The sequence below is a fragment of the Camelus bactrianus genome, chromosome 4 (assembly GCF_048773025.1).
Source record: "Camelus bactrianus isolate YW-2024 breed Bactrian camel chromosome 4, ASM4877302v1, whole genome shotgun sequence".
NCBI classification, from domain to species: Eukaryota; Metazoa; Chordata; class Mammalia; order Artiodactyla; family Camelidae; genus Camelus; species Camelus bactrianus.
This window is the reverse complement of record NC_133542.1, coordinates 46,029,362-46,046,153: the sequence shown is the minus strand read 5'-3', so window position 1 is coordinate 46,046,153 and position 16,792 is coordinate 46,029,362. Positions and strand designations below refer to the sequence as shown.

Here is a 16,792-nt window from a genome sequence, read left to right as displayed (position 1 = left end):
TGGATTGGTCAGGACTTGTTTATAGACTGCCAAGTCAAAAGAGACAAGGACATGAAAATATTGTATTTCAGGCAGCTAGATCTGAATACAATGGTTTAAAATATGTATTTGCAACATAATCTCTTCAAATGCAATGTATATAATTTCAGTATACAAATTAGATGAAAGCAGAGCTTTTTTCTGATTGAAGGCAGGATTAGTGTGGGAAGCAGATGAATAAATGAGTGAAAAATAAAAGTCCTCTTTAGATCTTACCAACAAGACTTTTAAGTTCAAAACTGGAAATTGTTACTCTGTAAAATAATGACAAGGGTATATGATATTACTGACATACTACTATAGCTTAGTTTCATAAAAGACTATTTTGGGACTGGCTTTCTAATACTATTTCTATGCAAAAAGGTATCTTAATGTTCTAAACATCTGACTCAAAAATCATGAAGAACATACAGAAATTTCATTAAGTTTCAGAAATTTAAAAAGTTCTTTGCTTATAAGCTGTAGTTACTTTCTTAGAAGCTCTAACTCGTGAGAGGGCACACTCACCCATGAGCTGTTCTCTTAACAACCCTTCCTCCCCTGCCATGCCGCCTCGTGCCACCCCCTCTTCTGAGATTCTGTCAGATCCCCAGCCTTATTAGAATGGGGAGGGCGGGGGGGGGGCAGTCTCTCCTGAGATACTGATGTGCTCTTTAGAAGTGCTCAAATTTTTGCCACTTTCTACTATCCTTCAACACAAAGGTCACAGAAGGGCAGAAAATCCAGCTGATCAAGAGCAAAGATAACTCAGGATAACACATGGTCCCAATAAGCACAGGCTTAGCAAAAAGTAAACAATCAGGCAGACAAGAGTCTGACTTGGGCCTAGGGATTTTTTGAAAAAAATTTCTTGTAGCAAAGGTCTATTTAGAATAGAAACATAAAACATGTCATAGTTAAAACTCCAGTAACAATGGAAGGTTTTATTAAAAATATAAAAGCTCATTTTTTTCCTACTTAGTGGTGAAGATTAAATTTACACTGGAGTAAGCCTCAAAGTTAAACTTTTAAAATAATCTTTTTTATTATGAAACTCCAAAATCTGGAAAAGAAGAAAAATGATCTAATACTCCCACTGCCCTGCCAGAATGTGTGTGATTTTGACATATTTCCTTCTAGTCTTTCCAAAAGACTTCTGAACTTCTGACAAAATGGTATTAAAGAGAGCAGCCTGAAGTCTTCTGGTAATAATGCCCTTCCCCCTCCCAACCAAGCATTCCTCTATAACAGTACATTTCCTCCCTTGAGAGGACTGCCACCCTCCTGGAACAGGCTAGGGGACCTACGCTCCATTACATTTTCCACAATATTTTTAACCTTAACTATCATTATATTAGCACACATTTTTCTTCCTTTGAAACAACAAAAACTTACTAGAATCTTTAACACTGCATACTTTTCAAGAATGTTCACAAAGGGACATCAATTCATATGCCTTCATTAAGAATGGGAGCAAAGGATTCAAATGCAATTAATGCAGCAATTAAAGGTCTTTGTCTTTCTTAGAGCTATTAAAATGGAGTAACTGGGTCATTCAACTATTAGAGTGCAAAACAAACAAACAAACAAAAAACACCTCTCCAAGGCCTAGTGTTTTATACAAGAGAAGACAATGAATTCTAGAAATGTTTTGTTTTTATGATTTGATTCTAACCTAATTTCTTCAAAACAGTATAAAACTCTGGTTATTTTCATAAAATGGAACTGAACAGATAAAAATAAATCTGTTCAAAATAAAACTTGACATTGACATGATGAAAATAAAGAGCACAGGTGTTACCCTTATTAAAGACAGGTTGGGTGTCATATTTTCCATTCTTATTCTAAGAGTCTGTAATTATAAAATTAAAAAAAAAACAATTACTAAAGGCCATGTATACTGGGTTTAAGAAGGTATTAGTGTAACCTAGGAATAGGCAAGCAGAATTATACAATAATTAGAAACATCAAGGTTTGGCTGCTGGTTTGGGCCACATGTGTACTAAAGATAGGCAAGTAAGCAGGAAGCACATGCTCCAGCCACAAGGGAAAATGCAACTTCTAAGGCCAACCAGCATTTAAAAAAAACAAACACACACTCTAATCTAAAATTAAAATATTCACAGAATTATAGGATTTCTGAAGTTAAAAGGGATTTTGCCACAGAAGCCTCCCCAAAGCTATAATTCAATGTGGTTAATGAAAAGCCATTCTTGTTTTCTTTTCTAAAGAAAATAAAGATTCCTTCTAATTAATGTCTTCCTAAAGAATTACTAAAACAGAAAAAAATATATATAAATATAAATATATATATGTATTTATCCCACACTGTTGAGGCGGAAAAACTAAACCTGAGCTGATAGTGGAAAAAGATCATTCTAGATAAAAAAGATCTTAATAAAAAATCTGATCTGACTTTTAATCAAATTTACATTTTCAAAATACTTTACTGACAATCACTTTAAATTTAAAAACATTTAAATGACAACTGCAACTTTAACTTATAAATATATTCTTGCAATTGTCACATTTACCCCTTTAAAAATGTTTGTGAATATGTGTGTGTGTATATATATATGTGTGTATATATATTTATATATAACATAATATCAGCCAAGGAATAGCCAGTTAAATGATTATATTCTCACCACCTGGATTCAACACAGCTAACATCTAGACAGATAAATACTTTGTTTTCTTTTTCTGAATCACAAGTTACAGATATCCTTCTCCACTGCTTGCCTCATACTGCACTGCTGCAACAGCCAATTATGCTCATTTGCTTCTATTACCAATATGACTACCAGATTAAGTTTCAAATAGATCCTGCATGCTGTCACTCTTCTAATCAGGGACCTACAATGGCTTCCTGCTATTTCAATTCTAAATTTTCCAAGTCTTCTTCTCACCTCCCCTTCCCTGAACTTCTGTTATTTTTTAACAAGGAAAGCCTCATTTACCTTGAACACAGCCTTCTGCCTGAAATGTTTAGCCCTCTTTCTGCTGACCTAAATCCTAAACATATTTCAAGGCTTAAATACCATCTCAACTCTTAGTAACTCTTTCTTCAACAACTCCAGGCTATGTTGGTTTTTTGGTTATTTAAGGTCTTACAATTCTAGTCAGAACTGGAAACTTTAACACTTCACTCTTCTTCAATAATTTCATGTGTGTACTAATTGTATCTCCAGATTGAATGGAAACTTCTTGTATCCATTTAGCACAGTGCTCACCTCAAAAAATTTATTCATTCATTGGTTAATAAGTAATAATTTCCTAGTTATACAATGCTTATTAATCAGAAAAAAATGTACAAAATGTTTATTTCTCTCACAGTACCACTCCCATACCACATTTCACATAGTGACCAAGTCATAATTTAGCAAACATCATATATGAGTTCTTGACCCAGGTCAAAAGACAAATTGGACCCAATCATATGCACAGGTACAGAGGTATGCAGCCAGTTGGTGGTGGGCTCTGTAACTATAAGGTTAAGACAAGTTGGGGCTGGGGAAGTTTCATGTTGTGCAGAAACCATGAGTAAAGGAGGAAGCTGGTTGGTAGAGAGTGGGAAATGCAAAAGATGCACAGACAGAAGCTATGAGAGGTAGAGAGAGAATGTCTCTAGAAGTAGTCTTGGTTCCTGGCAGCTTACCAGTTCCCACAGCAGTCCCTGAGGTTGTGCTGTGCTCAATTTCCTACCCTTCGATTTCCACGTGTTCCCTGTTAGATGCTACATAACTAGCTTCTGAATCCTGAGATACCTTGGTTTCTGTTTTTCCAGGGGTCAAAAGAGCCTTAACAGACATTCATCATTATGAAACAACTAAAGCAAATGACTCCTAAGATCCTCACAGATGCTAATAACCGGTATTCTCAGATAATTCCCTTCCCCATTCTATGCTGCAGGACTTCCATCTATAAAACAAGGAATCAGAAAATATGAATGTCTGGTTACCAATGGTATATTCCATGGTCAAAATGTTTCTCTTAATACTTACTACACTTTTCTTGAAGTCTTTTGATGTAATCTATGTGCTCTACAGCATCCACTGCATTATGTACTATATACTTGATTAAATCACATGATTTTCCCTCAAACATATTCATATTTAGAATATAAATGGATACGTACTAATGTAACCACATAGTATTAGCAATTTAGATATTATACACTTTTTGGTGATATTTAATGTCTGCTTGTCCCACTAAACCACAAACCTCATGAAAGCAGAGACCATGTCTATTCTGCTTACCACATTATATCTAGTGCCTATCACAGTGTCTGGCGCAATTAACAGCTTAACAAATATTTGCTGAAGGGAATACTGACAGGTGTGAAATTCAGTTTAATAAGCAATGAGCCAGGGGCAGTTATTTCTAATATCCATCTTAAATATATACAAAAATGGAAAATCTGATTCTCTTCCTGACTCACCTGCCAATCCTCCAACCTGCTGTTCCCCATCTCCCCAAACTCAGTAAATGGCATCATTTTCTACTAAGGTGCTCAAGGTAAAAACCTATAAGTAATCTTTAATTCCTCCTCCCCTCACTTCCCACATCTAATCCATCAGCAATTTATCTTGAATCTCTCCTCTTCTACCTCTACCATCACTCTACTCTAAGTCACCATTATCTCCTGCTTTGACTACTACAATGGCCTTCTAATAGCCCCACTTTTACTCCTACCCTATTACAATTAATTTTTTCCACTCAGCAGCCAGAGCGATCTAAAATAGAAATCAAAGCACATTATCTCTGACTTAAAAGTCCACTGGTTTCTATCTGCACGTAGAATAAAATCCACAATCCTTACGTGGCTCTTTGGAAGGCCCAGCACTATCTAGCTCTGGCTTACTCTCTTGCTTAAGATGTTGCAACCACACTGACCTTCTGTTCCTTCTTGCCTTAGGGCATGTGCACTTCCTGGTCCCCACCCCAAGTTTTGCTAAGGGCAGCACCTTCAGTCTTCAGATTTCAGTTCTGAACTTTACCTTCCCAAAGAGGCCTCTCTCGTCATCATTATGTAAAGAACCACTTTCCTCTACTCACACAATTCTCTATGCTATCATCTAGTTTTCTTCATAGCATACTTACCACTCCCAGAAAACATTTTATCTGTTTATTGTCTGTCTCCCCTCTGTTGGAATGTAAGCCCCTTGAGAGCAGCAACTCTGTACCTAGAATAGTGCCTGACATATAGGAAACACTCCAATATTTTTTGAATAAACAAAGTCGTATGGTAACTGTTTTGCTCTTTCAAAAAACATTTAAAATAGATAAAAACCACCTCCTTGACATTGTCCCACTTTCTTCTACAAGTGGCATATGGTGAAAAGTATGATTAATGAAAGATTGTTTAAATCCATAGGTATAAGGCAGGAACTTTTAGTAGCACACCAGAATAAACTGTCATATCTGGTCTATCACCAACTCTAGCTCTTTGTACAGCGTGGGCCAAGATACTTTTAGGGAAGAGAATCTGCTTCATATTACTCTCCTCCAGATAGGCGGTTGCTTTTTCTAACTTAAAATTCTTTTTCAGGATTCTAGGCTATTACATAATTCCTGAAACGTCAACTTATTGAAACCTAGCCCTAATGTTACATCTTTCTGTCTTCTGTACTATTACAAAACATCTTAAATAGAAACAGAGATACTATCAGATGCCATGACCCACAGATCCTGAGACTACAGCTTAGGGCCCCATCCCATTCTTCAAAGGGAACACTAGGAAGTGTTGGTGGGAGGGCTGGAGGGTCGAGGGGACCAGAAAGTACTCAGGATAGGAAGTGTGGCATTACTCCAATGTAGACGGTGTGGCTAAACTTCACAAGAGTTAATAATAATTGAGCAAGTCAAATCATTACGTCTCTCACCAGCCTTCCTTGCCTCCCCTCCCCCAATAAGAATGAAAATCTTCAAGTCAGAACAGATAAGATTTGGAAAGCCTTATACCAGAGGAGACAGGAGTACCCAATCTTGGATGGGGTAAGGAGATGGGAAGGAACACTGAGCAGGAATACAAGCCAGGCCTTCATTGAAATATAATTTAATATTGTGTTCTTAATTTTTGTTTAGGATTGAAGAACATTTTCCACACTTTATACAAATCCACAGTGGAAGCTTTTGTCCATTGTATTACTCAATGCCCTTCATGTAAGGAACCAGGCAATATATGCTTCCTAGAATTTAGTACAAGTAACAAATTGCACTTTTTATTATTTGTTTGGTTTTTTTGGGGGGGAGGTAGGTAATTAGGTTTTTATTTATTTTATTTTTAGTGAAGGTACTGGGGATTGAACCCGGGACCTTGTGCATGCTAGGCATACACTCTACCACTGAGCTATACCCTCCCCCAAATTTCACTTTTAGATCAAACTTGGAAATTTTCGTTTTACCAAACAACGCAAACTCTATGTTGCCACAAACTTTTAGAACTGGAAGGGCCTTTAGAAATCATCTAGCCCAGAATTTTCTGAAGTGTGCTTTAGGTGTTCTGAAGAAAAAAACAGTTCTTTAAGCAAACAACTTTTTTCTTCTTTTGCATAATAATTTTATTGAGATATAAATCATGTTAAATTAATTAAACAAGGAGGCCATTAGCCTGAGGTAGCTTCAATGCCTTAGTAGCCTAGTTAAGCAAACCAAAGCCTAAGCCTATAGTGCCTCAAGGTTAAGAAATTGGAAACCCAAGGACAACCAAACACAGTCACCAGGGCTTTCCCAAATAAGGCACCTGCTCAAAATATAGCCAATTAAATAATTTCTTTGCTTTGCTTCCATCTCTTCTATAAAAGTCTTTCCCCTAGCTCCTGTTACTTTCCAATTGGCATTGCCCAATTCAAATCAATTTTTGCTCAAATAAACTTAAAATTTTAATATGCCTCAGTTTATCTTTTAACAATCACACACCACAAAATTCATCCTTTAAAAGTGTACATTTCATTGTTTTTCGTACAGTCATAGAGTTGTGCTCACCACTATCCAATTTTGAACATTTTCATCAAACTAAAAAGAAACCCCATAACCAATAGCAGTCATTTCCCCACTCCCCCAGCAACAAGTTTCTTTACCACAGGAATCTTTGTGAATTATTGTGAATCTGAGGTGTCTAAGAGAAGGGTACAGTGTACAGTGTTTCCCAAATTTATTTAATAGCTAACATTTCTGTGCTTACTATAAGCTATTCTAAATGCTACACATGTATTACCTCAATTAATTCTCACAATAAAATCTATGAGAATTTCTGTATATAATAAGTGTAGATATTAAAGCATAAAAAACTAAAGGTAAGTATTTTGTTCAAATATTCTTAACTATTCCACTCTGCTATCTCCCACAGGACCGACTAATTGTGGGATTAAGAATGGACAGCTAGTATTTTCTGAACCATAACTTTGGAAGTGCTTTAGTTCAATTTCTTTAACTTAATGAGAAAAATGGGGCCCAGAAAGGGAAGTTGATTTAGCCACGAATACACAGCATTCTCTTTCTCTCTCCTTTGTCTTACTGACAGCTGAATTTTAGAATCCACTTACAATCAACTATCTAACCCCAGGTTCCTGACAATTTTCTCCCTTCTTTAAATACTTTGTTTTTAAAAAAAAAAAAAAAAGCCAACTTTAACACTGTAAGCTACCTTAAAACCTTGCCGGGACTGATTTTGCTCTTTCAAGGTCTGCCTCTGTGTAAGCAATGCACTTCTCCACCACTGCTGCATGTATTAATCCCAGTCATCTTTTCCTATCTAATGCCGTTGGGGAATCACTCAATTTTCTTCCCACCTAGGTGGACGTCATCTCTCTCCCTCTGCACTCACAGCCCTTCATCTCCTCTGGACACTTCTGCCTTGAATTTGAGGCGCTCATGTCCTGTTGTACCCCACCTCCTAGCAAGAGCTACTGGAGGGCAGGAATTGGCATAACTCCTGAAGCCCAGCACGTGGGAGATAAGCAGCACTAAAGTTTCCTACCCACCCGTGGTTTAATTCCTCTAGAGCAAGAACAAAACTCTCAAGTCAGCCAGCCCCTAGAAAGAGAGTTCACTGATTTTTACTGTCTCCTGCCAGAGCCCAGCGCCGTCTCTGACACACAGCATACCCACAGCGAACGGCAGCAGAACTGCATTTAGAGGGCTTGGACTTGTTCTCTTCTGAGACTTCATAAGTCAGGCAGGCTGTGGGGCCCATCAACGCTAGCTGCCCGAGGTCGGCCTTTCTGAACTGAGGGTCAAGTAACAAGTAACAATAATTGTCAGGGCAGCGGTAAGGCGGCTGTACCTCCGGAGTCCCATCCAATCTTCGCGACGAACCTGGGCGAAGGTATTTCACCCTCTTCGGACAGAGACCCGAGCCGGATGAGGGGGTAAGGGCCGAGCTGGGGGCCCCTGCCCGGTGGCTGACAGAGCAAGGCCTCGAACCTGGGTCACCGCTCCCAGTTCAGCAGACCCGGGAGGGGAGAGCGAGGGTGGAAACGGGTCCTGCTCGTCCGGCCTCAGCCGCCCCTTCCGCCTGCTGGGACCTCCGGACCCTGGGTCACCGACGTGGGCTGGGTCTGGGGGTCGCGCGCACCCCGGCCCCCTGCCCCGCGCCATCTTGGAGCGCTAGAGGCGGCCGCTCCGGACCGCCCCGAACCGTTGCTCCAGCAGTTACTTACCCGCACTGCCGGGAGCCAGGCCTCCTGCCACCTCTGCGACCCCCGCCACGGCCAGGAGAAGCAGCAGCGCGCCTCGCGGGGAGGCCCGGACGGTCGCCATGTCCGGGCCGGGGGGTCCGGAGCCGCGGGATGCTCGGACCCAGCCCGCCAGCCGCTGCGGCTTGCGGAGGCCACGCCCCGGCGGCCTGGACCCTCGGTGATTGGCTGTGGCGCCCTCAAGCCCCGCCCCTCAGCCGGCCGAGTTTCCAAAACCTGCTGGGGGCGGGAACCAGCCCGAGACCCCGGCTCTTTGTTAAGTCCCAGCTGTGTGTCGGCTTCTGCAGCGGAGTCCCGCAGCCAGCGTTCTCCAAGAGGGGAGTCAGAGGATGTCAGAGCTGGAAGTCCCCTTAAAACGCCTCGACCTCCTGAGGTTTGCAGATAGGGTCACTGAGGCTTAGCGAGGAGACCGTCCGCCCAACTACAAGTTCGCCTGAGAACTGAGGCATAGTCCAAGGCTGAACCAAAGGGACTTCTCCCTTTCACTTACCCTCAATGATCCTCTTAATAACCTTTCTGCCTGACGCTGCCTCGCACCCAAAGAAGGCGTGACACCCAGGACATCTCGGCCTTCTCTGGAATCTGAGAGGCTCTGCCACAGACACGGTCCCCTGACAAGGGCCCCGATACACGGATTTGCCATCAAAGCTCTTTGGGAAGTTTAGCCTCAATGTGTCTTTGACGTACTAAGTATCTCTTCCTATCAGGTGGGGAGGAATGCTTGTGTATCTATATATGGAGAGCCTTGAATGCCAGGTTGGGTTTAGACTTTAAGAGACTATTTGAAGGTGGGTCCTCACTCCACCCCTTACCCCCACAGCTAATGTACGAGAGGATTCATTTGCTATCAAAGCACCCTCCACCGCACCCCGCCCCATCCCTCCCTCTTCCTCCCCCTCTCCCTCTCTTTTCCATTCCTGAATTACATAATACTTTTTCCCTTTCCCCTTCCTTTTAAAGAAAGCACAACTGCAGTTAAATTTTTAAATTCCTCAACATCATTAAATATCCAGTAAGTGTTTACATTTTCGTTATTGTCTTGCAATTTCCTTTTACCGTTTTTCAAGTTCCATCTAAAGTCCATATTTGAATTGGTTGGTATGTCTTTTAGGTCTCTATCTATTCTCTCTCTTAGCTTTACGAAAGAAAAAATGAATAAGTTACAATACTCTTTCTAAAACATTTGCTCTGGCAACAATGCTCTTGCTTCTCTAATAGGCCATGTCTTTTCTTACAGGATAGAAGGATGTACAATTATTCAACATGGTGTCAGAGGGTCTCAGCATTTAGACCCAATCACCTTTTCCAGCTTCATCTCCACACTCTCCCTGCACCCCTGCCACCATCCTTTCAGAACCTCTTACCTAGTTCCAGACCTCTTAGTTGCTTTCACAACATGCGTCCTCTGCCAAGAATCCCCCAATTCTTGTGGTAACCCAGGTCAGCTGAGGGAACTAAGATGGTTGCTCTGGGCGCAACTGTGCCCTGGAAAAACTTGAGCAAGAAGTGACCAACACATCTCGATTTGTCTGGGATTGTCCTGGTTTTAAAACTGGAAGTCCCATGTCCCAGAAATCTCATTAGTCCCAGGGAAAATGGGACGATTGGTCTCCTTAGCTCTGTGGACCTCAGAAAATGCCATATGGGAGGCCTGAAGGGGACTTTCAGATGGAAAAATAAACTCATACAGCTAACAGATACCACTTCCAAGGTAAATCATTAGGTGAACTGATTGCTAATAAGCCTTGGAGATGGGTCATTAGACCACTGGGTTCCTGTATTAGTTTCCTAGGCTGCTGTAACAAAGCACCACAAACTGGGTGGCTTAAACAGTAGAAGGTTATTGTCTCAGAGTTCTTGAAGCAAGAAGTCTAAGATCAAACTGTTGGCAGAGTTCACTCCTTCTGAGAGCTATGAGGGAGACTCTGATTCATACCTCTCTCCTAGCTTCTGCTGGTTATTGGCAATCTTTTGCACTCCTTGGCTTGTAGTCTCATCACCTTGCTCTCTGCCTTCATGTTTACATGAAATTCTCGTGTGTGTGTGTGTGTGTGTTCGTGTCCAAATTAATCCTTTTTATAAGGACACCACTCATATTGATTTAGTGGCCTACCCTACTCCAGTATGACTAATTACATGTGTGATTCCGAGGTACTAGGGGTTATGACCTCAATATATGACGTCATATATATGACCTCAACCTGAAATGGTCCTAAAGGAAAGTCCCATCTTTTGTGCTAATGTTGTCATACACTTTGCTTCCACACACTTTCTATTATTTGGCTTTAAATAGTCCATTATTCAAGCAAGAGATTACAAAATGAAAAATAATGTGTTTTATATTTACCTACATGTTAAGCATTTCTGATGCTCTTCATTCCTTTATGTAGATTCAAATTTCTCTCTGGTATCTAAAGGAAGAGATACATTTCGATTAATAATATGGCAAGTTTTGCTGATTTTAATTAACTAGGACCCCATATATTGTTTTTTGGAATTTATGCATAGTAAACTCAAGTTAACTTTTAATGAAAATAATTTTTCTGGGTTTGTTTTGCCTAAACACATTTTATTATCATGAATTGACCTATCTTGATAAGGGAATTATTTTGAATTATTAAAGTAAGACTTTATGATACCTGGCTTCATATGTATATGAAGTGGGTCAATTTTTTTGAATATTAATTAATATCTTTTTTATTCCCAGTAATTCCTTAGCTAGAACTAAACATGAGAGTAAGGCATTCATTTCTTCAGGGATGATGATTAGAGTAGAAAAGCAGACAAAGAGGCTATTTCTAGCTTTTTGGTTTTAAAAACAAGACATTTGAAATTCCAAGCAGAGACAGTGGTTTTAAGAGTAAGCTTTTGAGATCTCAGAACCTAGCCCAAAAGGCTGAGGGTATAAAATCTTTGTCTGAACAACAGACTTGTGAGAATACCGGACACAATCCCCCCACCCCCACCAGTCCCCACCAACCTCACTCACTCTGATTGGGAGGGGGAGGGCCACAGGAGCAGCAGGGCTCCTTGAGGGAGGCTGCAGTGGGTTGGGACACAGAACCCCGAAAGGCCTGGGAATATGAGATAAGAGGGGACCTGGACCCCATTTCCCATGGAGCTCAGGGACGTGACACACCTCACAAAGTTCCCCTACACTCAGCATGATGGGAGAGTAGAGGAGAAACAGCTGCAAGTATGTCCTGTTTCTTGCACCCACCTATACGGCCACAGGAGAGGAGCTGAATGTGCCCTTTGAGAGAGGCAAATCAGAAGTTAAGAGAGAGCTGAGCGCCTGAAAAGGCCTCAAGATCAGAATAAGGCTCTAGCTGTTATTTGCATGGTCTATACAACTGGACACCAGATGAGGACGCAGGTGTCAACAGGGATTGATGATAACAACTGAGGACCAGATGTCCTGCCTTCTTCCCAGTCCCCATTGATGGGTTTGGCTCTATATTTTCCTCTTAAAACTAGGGAGGAGGTTGGGGATAGGCATTGACTAAGCTGAGATCCCAATGCATTGACTGAGATTAAGTTTCAGTCATTTAGCAGGAAGGGGACTTGCAGAGAGAAGTAGGTGTCTATCAGAGATTTGTGTAGCCCTTCTAGAAGTTGGTGCTTGGAAGCAACTGCCCAGCCAGAGCAAACATTTTCTAACTGCTGTCATGTTTGCTATAACCTTATTAACTGGGAGTATGGCCTTGGAGAACAAAGGAATCCCATGCCCTGGCGCAAAATTGGTGTATCTGACATCCTCATTGGCCCTTATGTTGAGATCTCACGAGGAAGAGAAGCTCTGCCAAGGCAGCCAACACCAACACATAAAATTTTGCCTTGTGACCTCAATTTGTGATGCTGGTACAATAGCCTTCCAGCCTCCAATGAGCCCTCTCACAACATGAGCCTGTGAGTATGAAATTGTCCCCATTCTCTACTCTCTTTGCTTGTTTATTTCAGTAATTTTCAAACTTAAAAAATATTATTTTTATTTTTTAGCAGTGGAATCCTTTTTCCAACAATCTTACAGAATCCTGCCACCATATAAAATTTTTAAAAGCTGTGTTTTATAGCTATTTTTATAAGTTTAAATTTATTTATTTATTTATTTATTTATTTATTTATTTATTTATAAGTTTAAATTTATAATAACAATTAATTCAAAAGTAATAATTGAGAATTCAGATAATAAGTGAGATTTTGATGAACATGAAAATTTGAAATCTGGAATTATGGATAATTACAGTCACACTAGTTTCAGCTTCTATTCTGTATTTTGTTTGGCTGCCTGTTGTAGAGAAAATCCTGATTCATACAGACGAGTAGTTTGCAAAACGGTGAGACGAGTAGTTTGCAAAATGGTGATGGTTTTTGAACTAGCCCACCTTGCAATCTCAGACTACTCTTTATTAAAATTAAAATAGTACCTTGGGAAAAGAAGTACTGAGGCATTATTTCAATATCAATTCATGATATTGAATTATGTTATGTCCATACCAAAACCTGCACATGCAGATTTATACTGGCTTTGTTCATAACTGCCAAAATTTGGAAGCAACCAAGATGTCCTTCAGTAGCTAAGTAGGTAAATAAACTATTGTACATCCAGACTGTAGAACAGTATTCAGCACTACAAAGAAATGAGCTATTGAGCCATGAAAAGACATGGAGGAAACTTAAAAGCATATTACTAAGTAAAAGAAGCCAATCTGAAAAGGTTATGTACCACATGATTCCAAACATGACATTCTGGAAAAAGCAAAATGATGGAGACAATTAAAAGACTAGGGGTTGTGAGGGGTTCGAGGAGAGGGAGGAATGAAGAGGCAGAGCACAGAGGAGTTTCAGGGCAGTGAAACTATTCTGTACAAAACTATAATGCTGGATACAGGTCATACATTTGTCCAAACCCATAGAATGTAGGACACCAAGAGTCAGCCCTCAACTATGAACTCAGGGTGATGATGTGTCCACGTAGATTCACCGATTGTAACAAAGATACCATTCTGCTGCTGGATGTTGGTAGTAGGAGAGATTGTGCATATGTGGGGACTGGATACATGGGAACTTTTTGTACTTTCTGCTCAGTTTTGCTGTGAACCTAAAACTGCTCTAAAAAACAAACTGTATTCATGTAAAAAATGCCAGTTAGATATTAAAAGTAAGAAAAAAATACTGATTCACTAACAAGATTGAATAACTGCTCAAATTCCTTATCAGAAGTGTAGTCAGAGAAGTAACATCCCAAATTTATGGTTATTTATGGTCCCAATACTATTTATAGTGTGACATTATTATGGTGTGACAAGTTATGTGTTCACTTGTTATTGTGAAATTGGCTATGACGCCAGGATGAGAACATGCCCCAAGCAGATGATTCTGAGCCTCGCCTGACACTTAATTGAGAACAGCGCACATTTGTACTCCCTGGTACAGTTACATGTGAGCCAATGAACGTAGGCCTAGATTAGAGAAAAGATCAATGCAGAACTATACTTTTTCTAATCAAGGACATGTTGAAAGAAGATAAAATAAATGTGCAGAGATGGTAGGAAAAGATTTACCCTGAGATTTATGCAAAAGGAGTCAACTCAACAGCATACACACTAGGTGGTAGTAGCCTCTAATGTGTCTAGAGTCAAAATGTAGGTTTGTGGGTGTTTATGGTCTTATTACATAATATAAGTTATTTAGTATATGTATGTGTGTATGTGTGTATATATATATATATATATATATATATATATATATATATATATATATATATATATATATACAAAAGAAGCTCAAATCAGATACTTGCAGAACCTGACAAAACTCCATTTGGGAGCTATTTGATTCCTATTTGATTAGATGATATTATTCAAGAGGTTTGTACAATTAATGTTTGAACATGTCTCTTTTAATTCTGATACCATTTCTCTTCCAAAATAATGACTCACACTCTCTTCCACAGCTGGAATAAACATGTCATTCTGTTCTCTTGTTTCTGTCCTTTGTAATCATGGTGGCGTTTTATGTTTAATTCTAATCCATCCTAAGTTTATAGCAGTGTGTGGTGTGATGTATGGATCAAAGCAAACCCTCATTCAATTGAATATTGCTGCTGTTCCACTATTTCTTAAAAAGTGGTTCCTCTTTCATGCTATTAATTTTTATCTTACATATGTGTATTAAATTCTTATAGTTGGGATTAATTTTCTAGTACCTCTAATACCATTGATTTTACAAAACTTTTAAAAAAAGTCAATGATACATCATTCAGTAATTGTTACTTCGTAGTAAGTTCAAATCTGGTAGGAAAATCTAATATCATTACCTTCAAAAGATCTTTGTATTGTTCAATTATTCTTCACCAGCAACTTATGTAGCTCAGTAGAGTCTTTAGTGGGGCGGAGATTTAAAAACACTTGTTTCCAAGCTCAAGTTCCTTACCGGTCATTTTAATTTTATTTATTCTCTCAAGCCTTTGGTCAATCACTCTGCCTTCCTTTATACTCCCGTAAGACTCATCATTTTTTTCTTGATGCTATCTGTCATGTCTGGAGTTATATTTGTTTCCAATTCTTTGATACTTGTTTCTACTGTAAATAGGAGAGTATTCCTGTTTTTTGTTTGTTTGTTTTGTTTTGCTTTTTGCTGTATATTGATGGTGTGTAGGAATACAATTGATTTTTGAGAAGTTATTTCTATCTCAAACTTTTCTGAATTCATATCACTACAATATTTTTCTGGTTAATTTTTAGAAATACAATCATTGTGTTTTCTGTAAAATCTGATATCTATTTCTTACTCTGCTATGTGTATACCTCTTATTTTGCACTTGACCACAATTTTTTATTTATTTGCACTTGACTGCACTTTAGAGCTATTTGAAGTGGGAATGGCTAGTTTCCAGTCTAGCATGGAAGAAGACTGGAGTCTCCACTCTGTAGTAACAGGTAAAAAACTGAACAAACTGAGAAATCAACAATTCTTCTTAGATCCACAAGAGAATTCAGGTCACAGGACAAACTGCTATCCCTCAAATTAGAACAGCCTTGGTTGCTGATGCTGGAGGACTTGGCACACGCTGGAGTTGCTTCCCTGCCTCTCCCTTCAGCCCCTCAGTCATGGTCCTAAGTCTTGGAGAGCCTGCTCCTCAAAGTGTGGTCCACAGACCAGCAGCATAGGCATCTCCTGGGAACTCATCAGAGATACATAATCTCCAACCCCACCTCAGACTCACTGAATCCAAATCTGCATTTTCACAACATCCCCAGGTGACTCAGGAGCACACTAAAGGTAGAGGATCACTGATCTAAGAAGCTTGCAGAAATGTCCACCAGATGGCGGGTTTGCAGCAGGCACAGGTATCCAGAGCCGCAATCAGCCAAGTCTCTTTCAAATAATGTCCTATGTGGCCTTAGAAGTTTGGAGCCACTGCTCACGATCTATGGAGGGCATGGGTTAGGGAGAGAGCCCAGAGGAGACACCTAATAAATGACCTGCAGGTTGTGGGCTGTAAGTCATGAATTCGTCCTCTCTGGGCTTTCTCCAGGTGTCTTCACGTGCACTGTCTATTGAGAAGGATGGGGCATAAGCTCTTATTGTACAGACAAAGGAATTGAGGCCCAGAGAGGGAAAGAAACTTAGCCAAGTGCTCAGCAGTGGCAAACAGTATCGAAGGCAGAATTGGAAAGCAGGTCTCTGACTGCCTGGCCTGGGCTGAGAGACTTCTAGGGGGACAAGGCAGGGTGGCTAAGCCCTAGTCTATGCTGAGCTGGGTGGCCTGCCTATCCCACCCTCCCCCCAGGAATATTCTGTCTCAGTATTCAATAAGGGATATTCTACCCTCCTAGGGATTTCCCAGAGTCAGGAAGCCTTAACTAGGGTCCAGAAAATGGTAGACAGTTGTTGGTTGCCCTCCCAGGACTGACTGCTCCTCTAGCCCTTTCTTAACAACTCCAGACTTTCCTTTGTATAGCAGCCATAGACTTAGGTGAGACTGACCCAATCTTCTTTTTCAGAGGAAGGCCTTGCTGGTTTGAGTCCCACCTGCAATTGGGACTGCTTTGTGATTTGCATCGGTCCAG

At 40.1% G+C, this 16,792-nt stretch overlaps 1 protein-coding gene across 3 annotated transcripts in view; it reads right to left on the bottom strand.

Moving 5' to 3' along the window:
• The window catches only part of RECK (reversion inducing cysteine rich protein with kazal motifs), a 66,558-nt gene extending 57,697 nt beyond the window's left edge, over positions 1 to 8,861 (bottom strand). For all 3 annotated transcript variants that reach the window (XM_074361828.1, XM_074361830.1, XM_074361829.1), the window contains exon 1: positions 8,682 to 8,861. In XM_074361828.1, the coding sequence (XP_074217929.1) occupies positions 8,682 to 8,781 (100 nt within the window). In that variant the 5' untranslated portion in view covers positions 8,782 to 8,861. The remainder of the gene's footprint in view (positions 1 to 8,681) is intronic.
• Between the last annotated feature and the right edge of the window lie 7,931 nt (positions 8,862 to 16,792).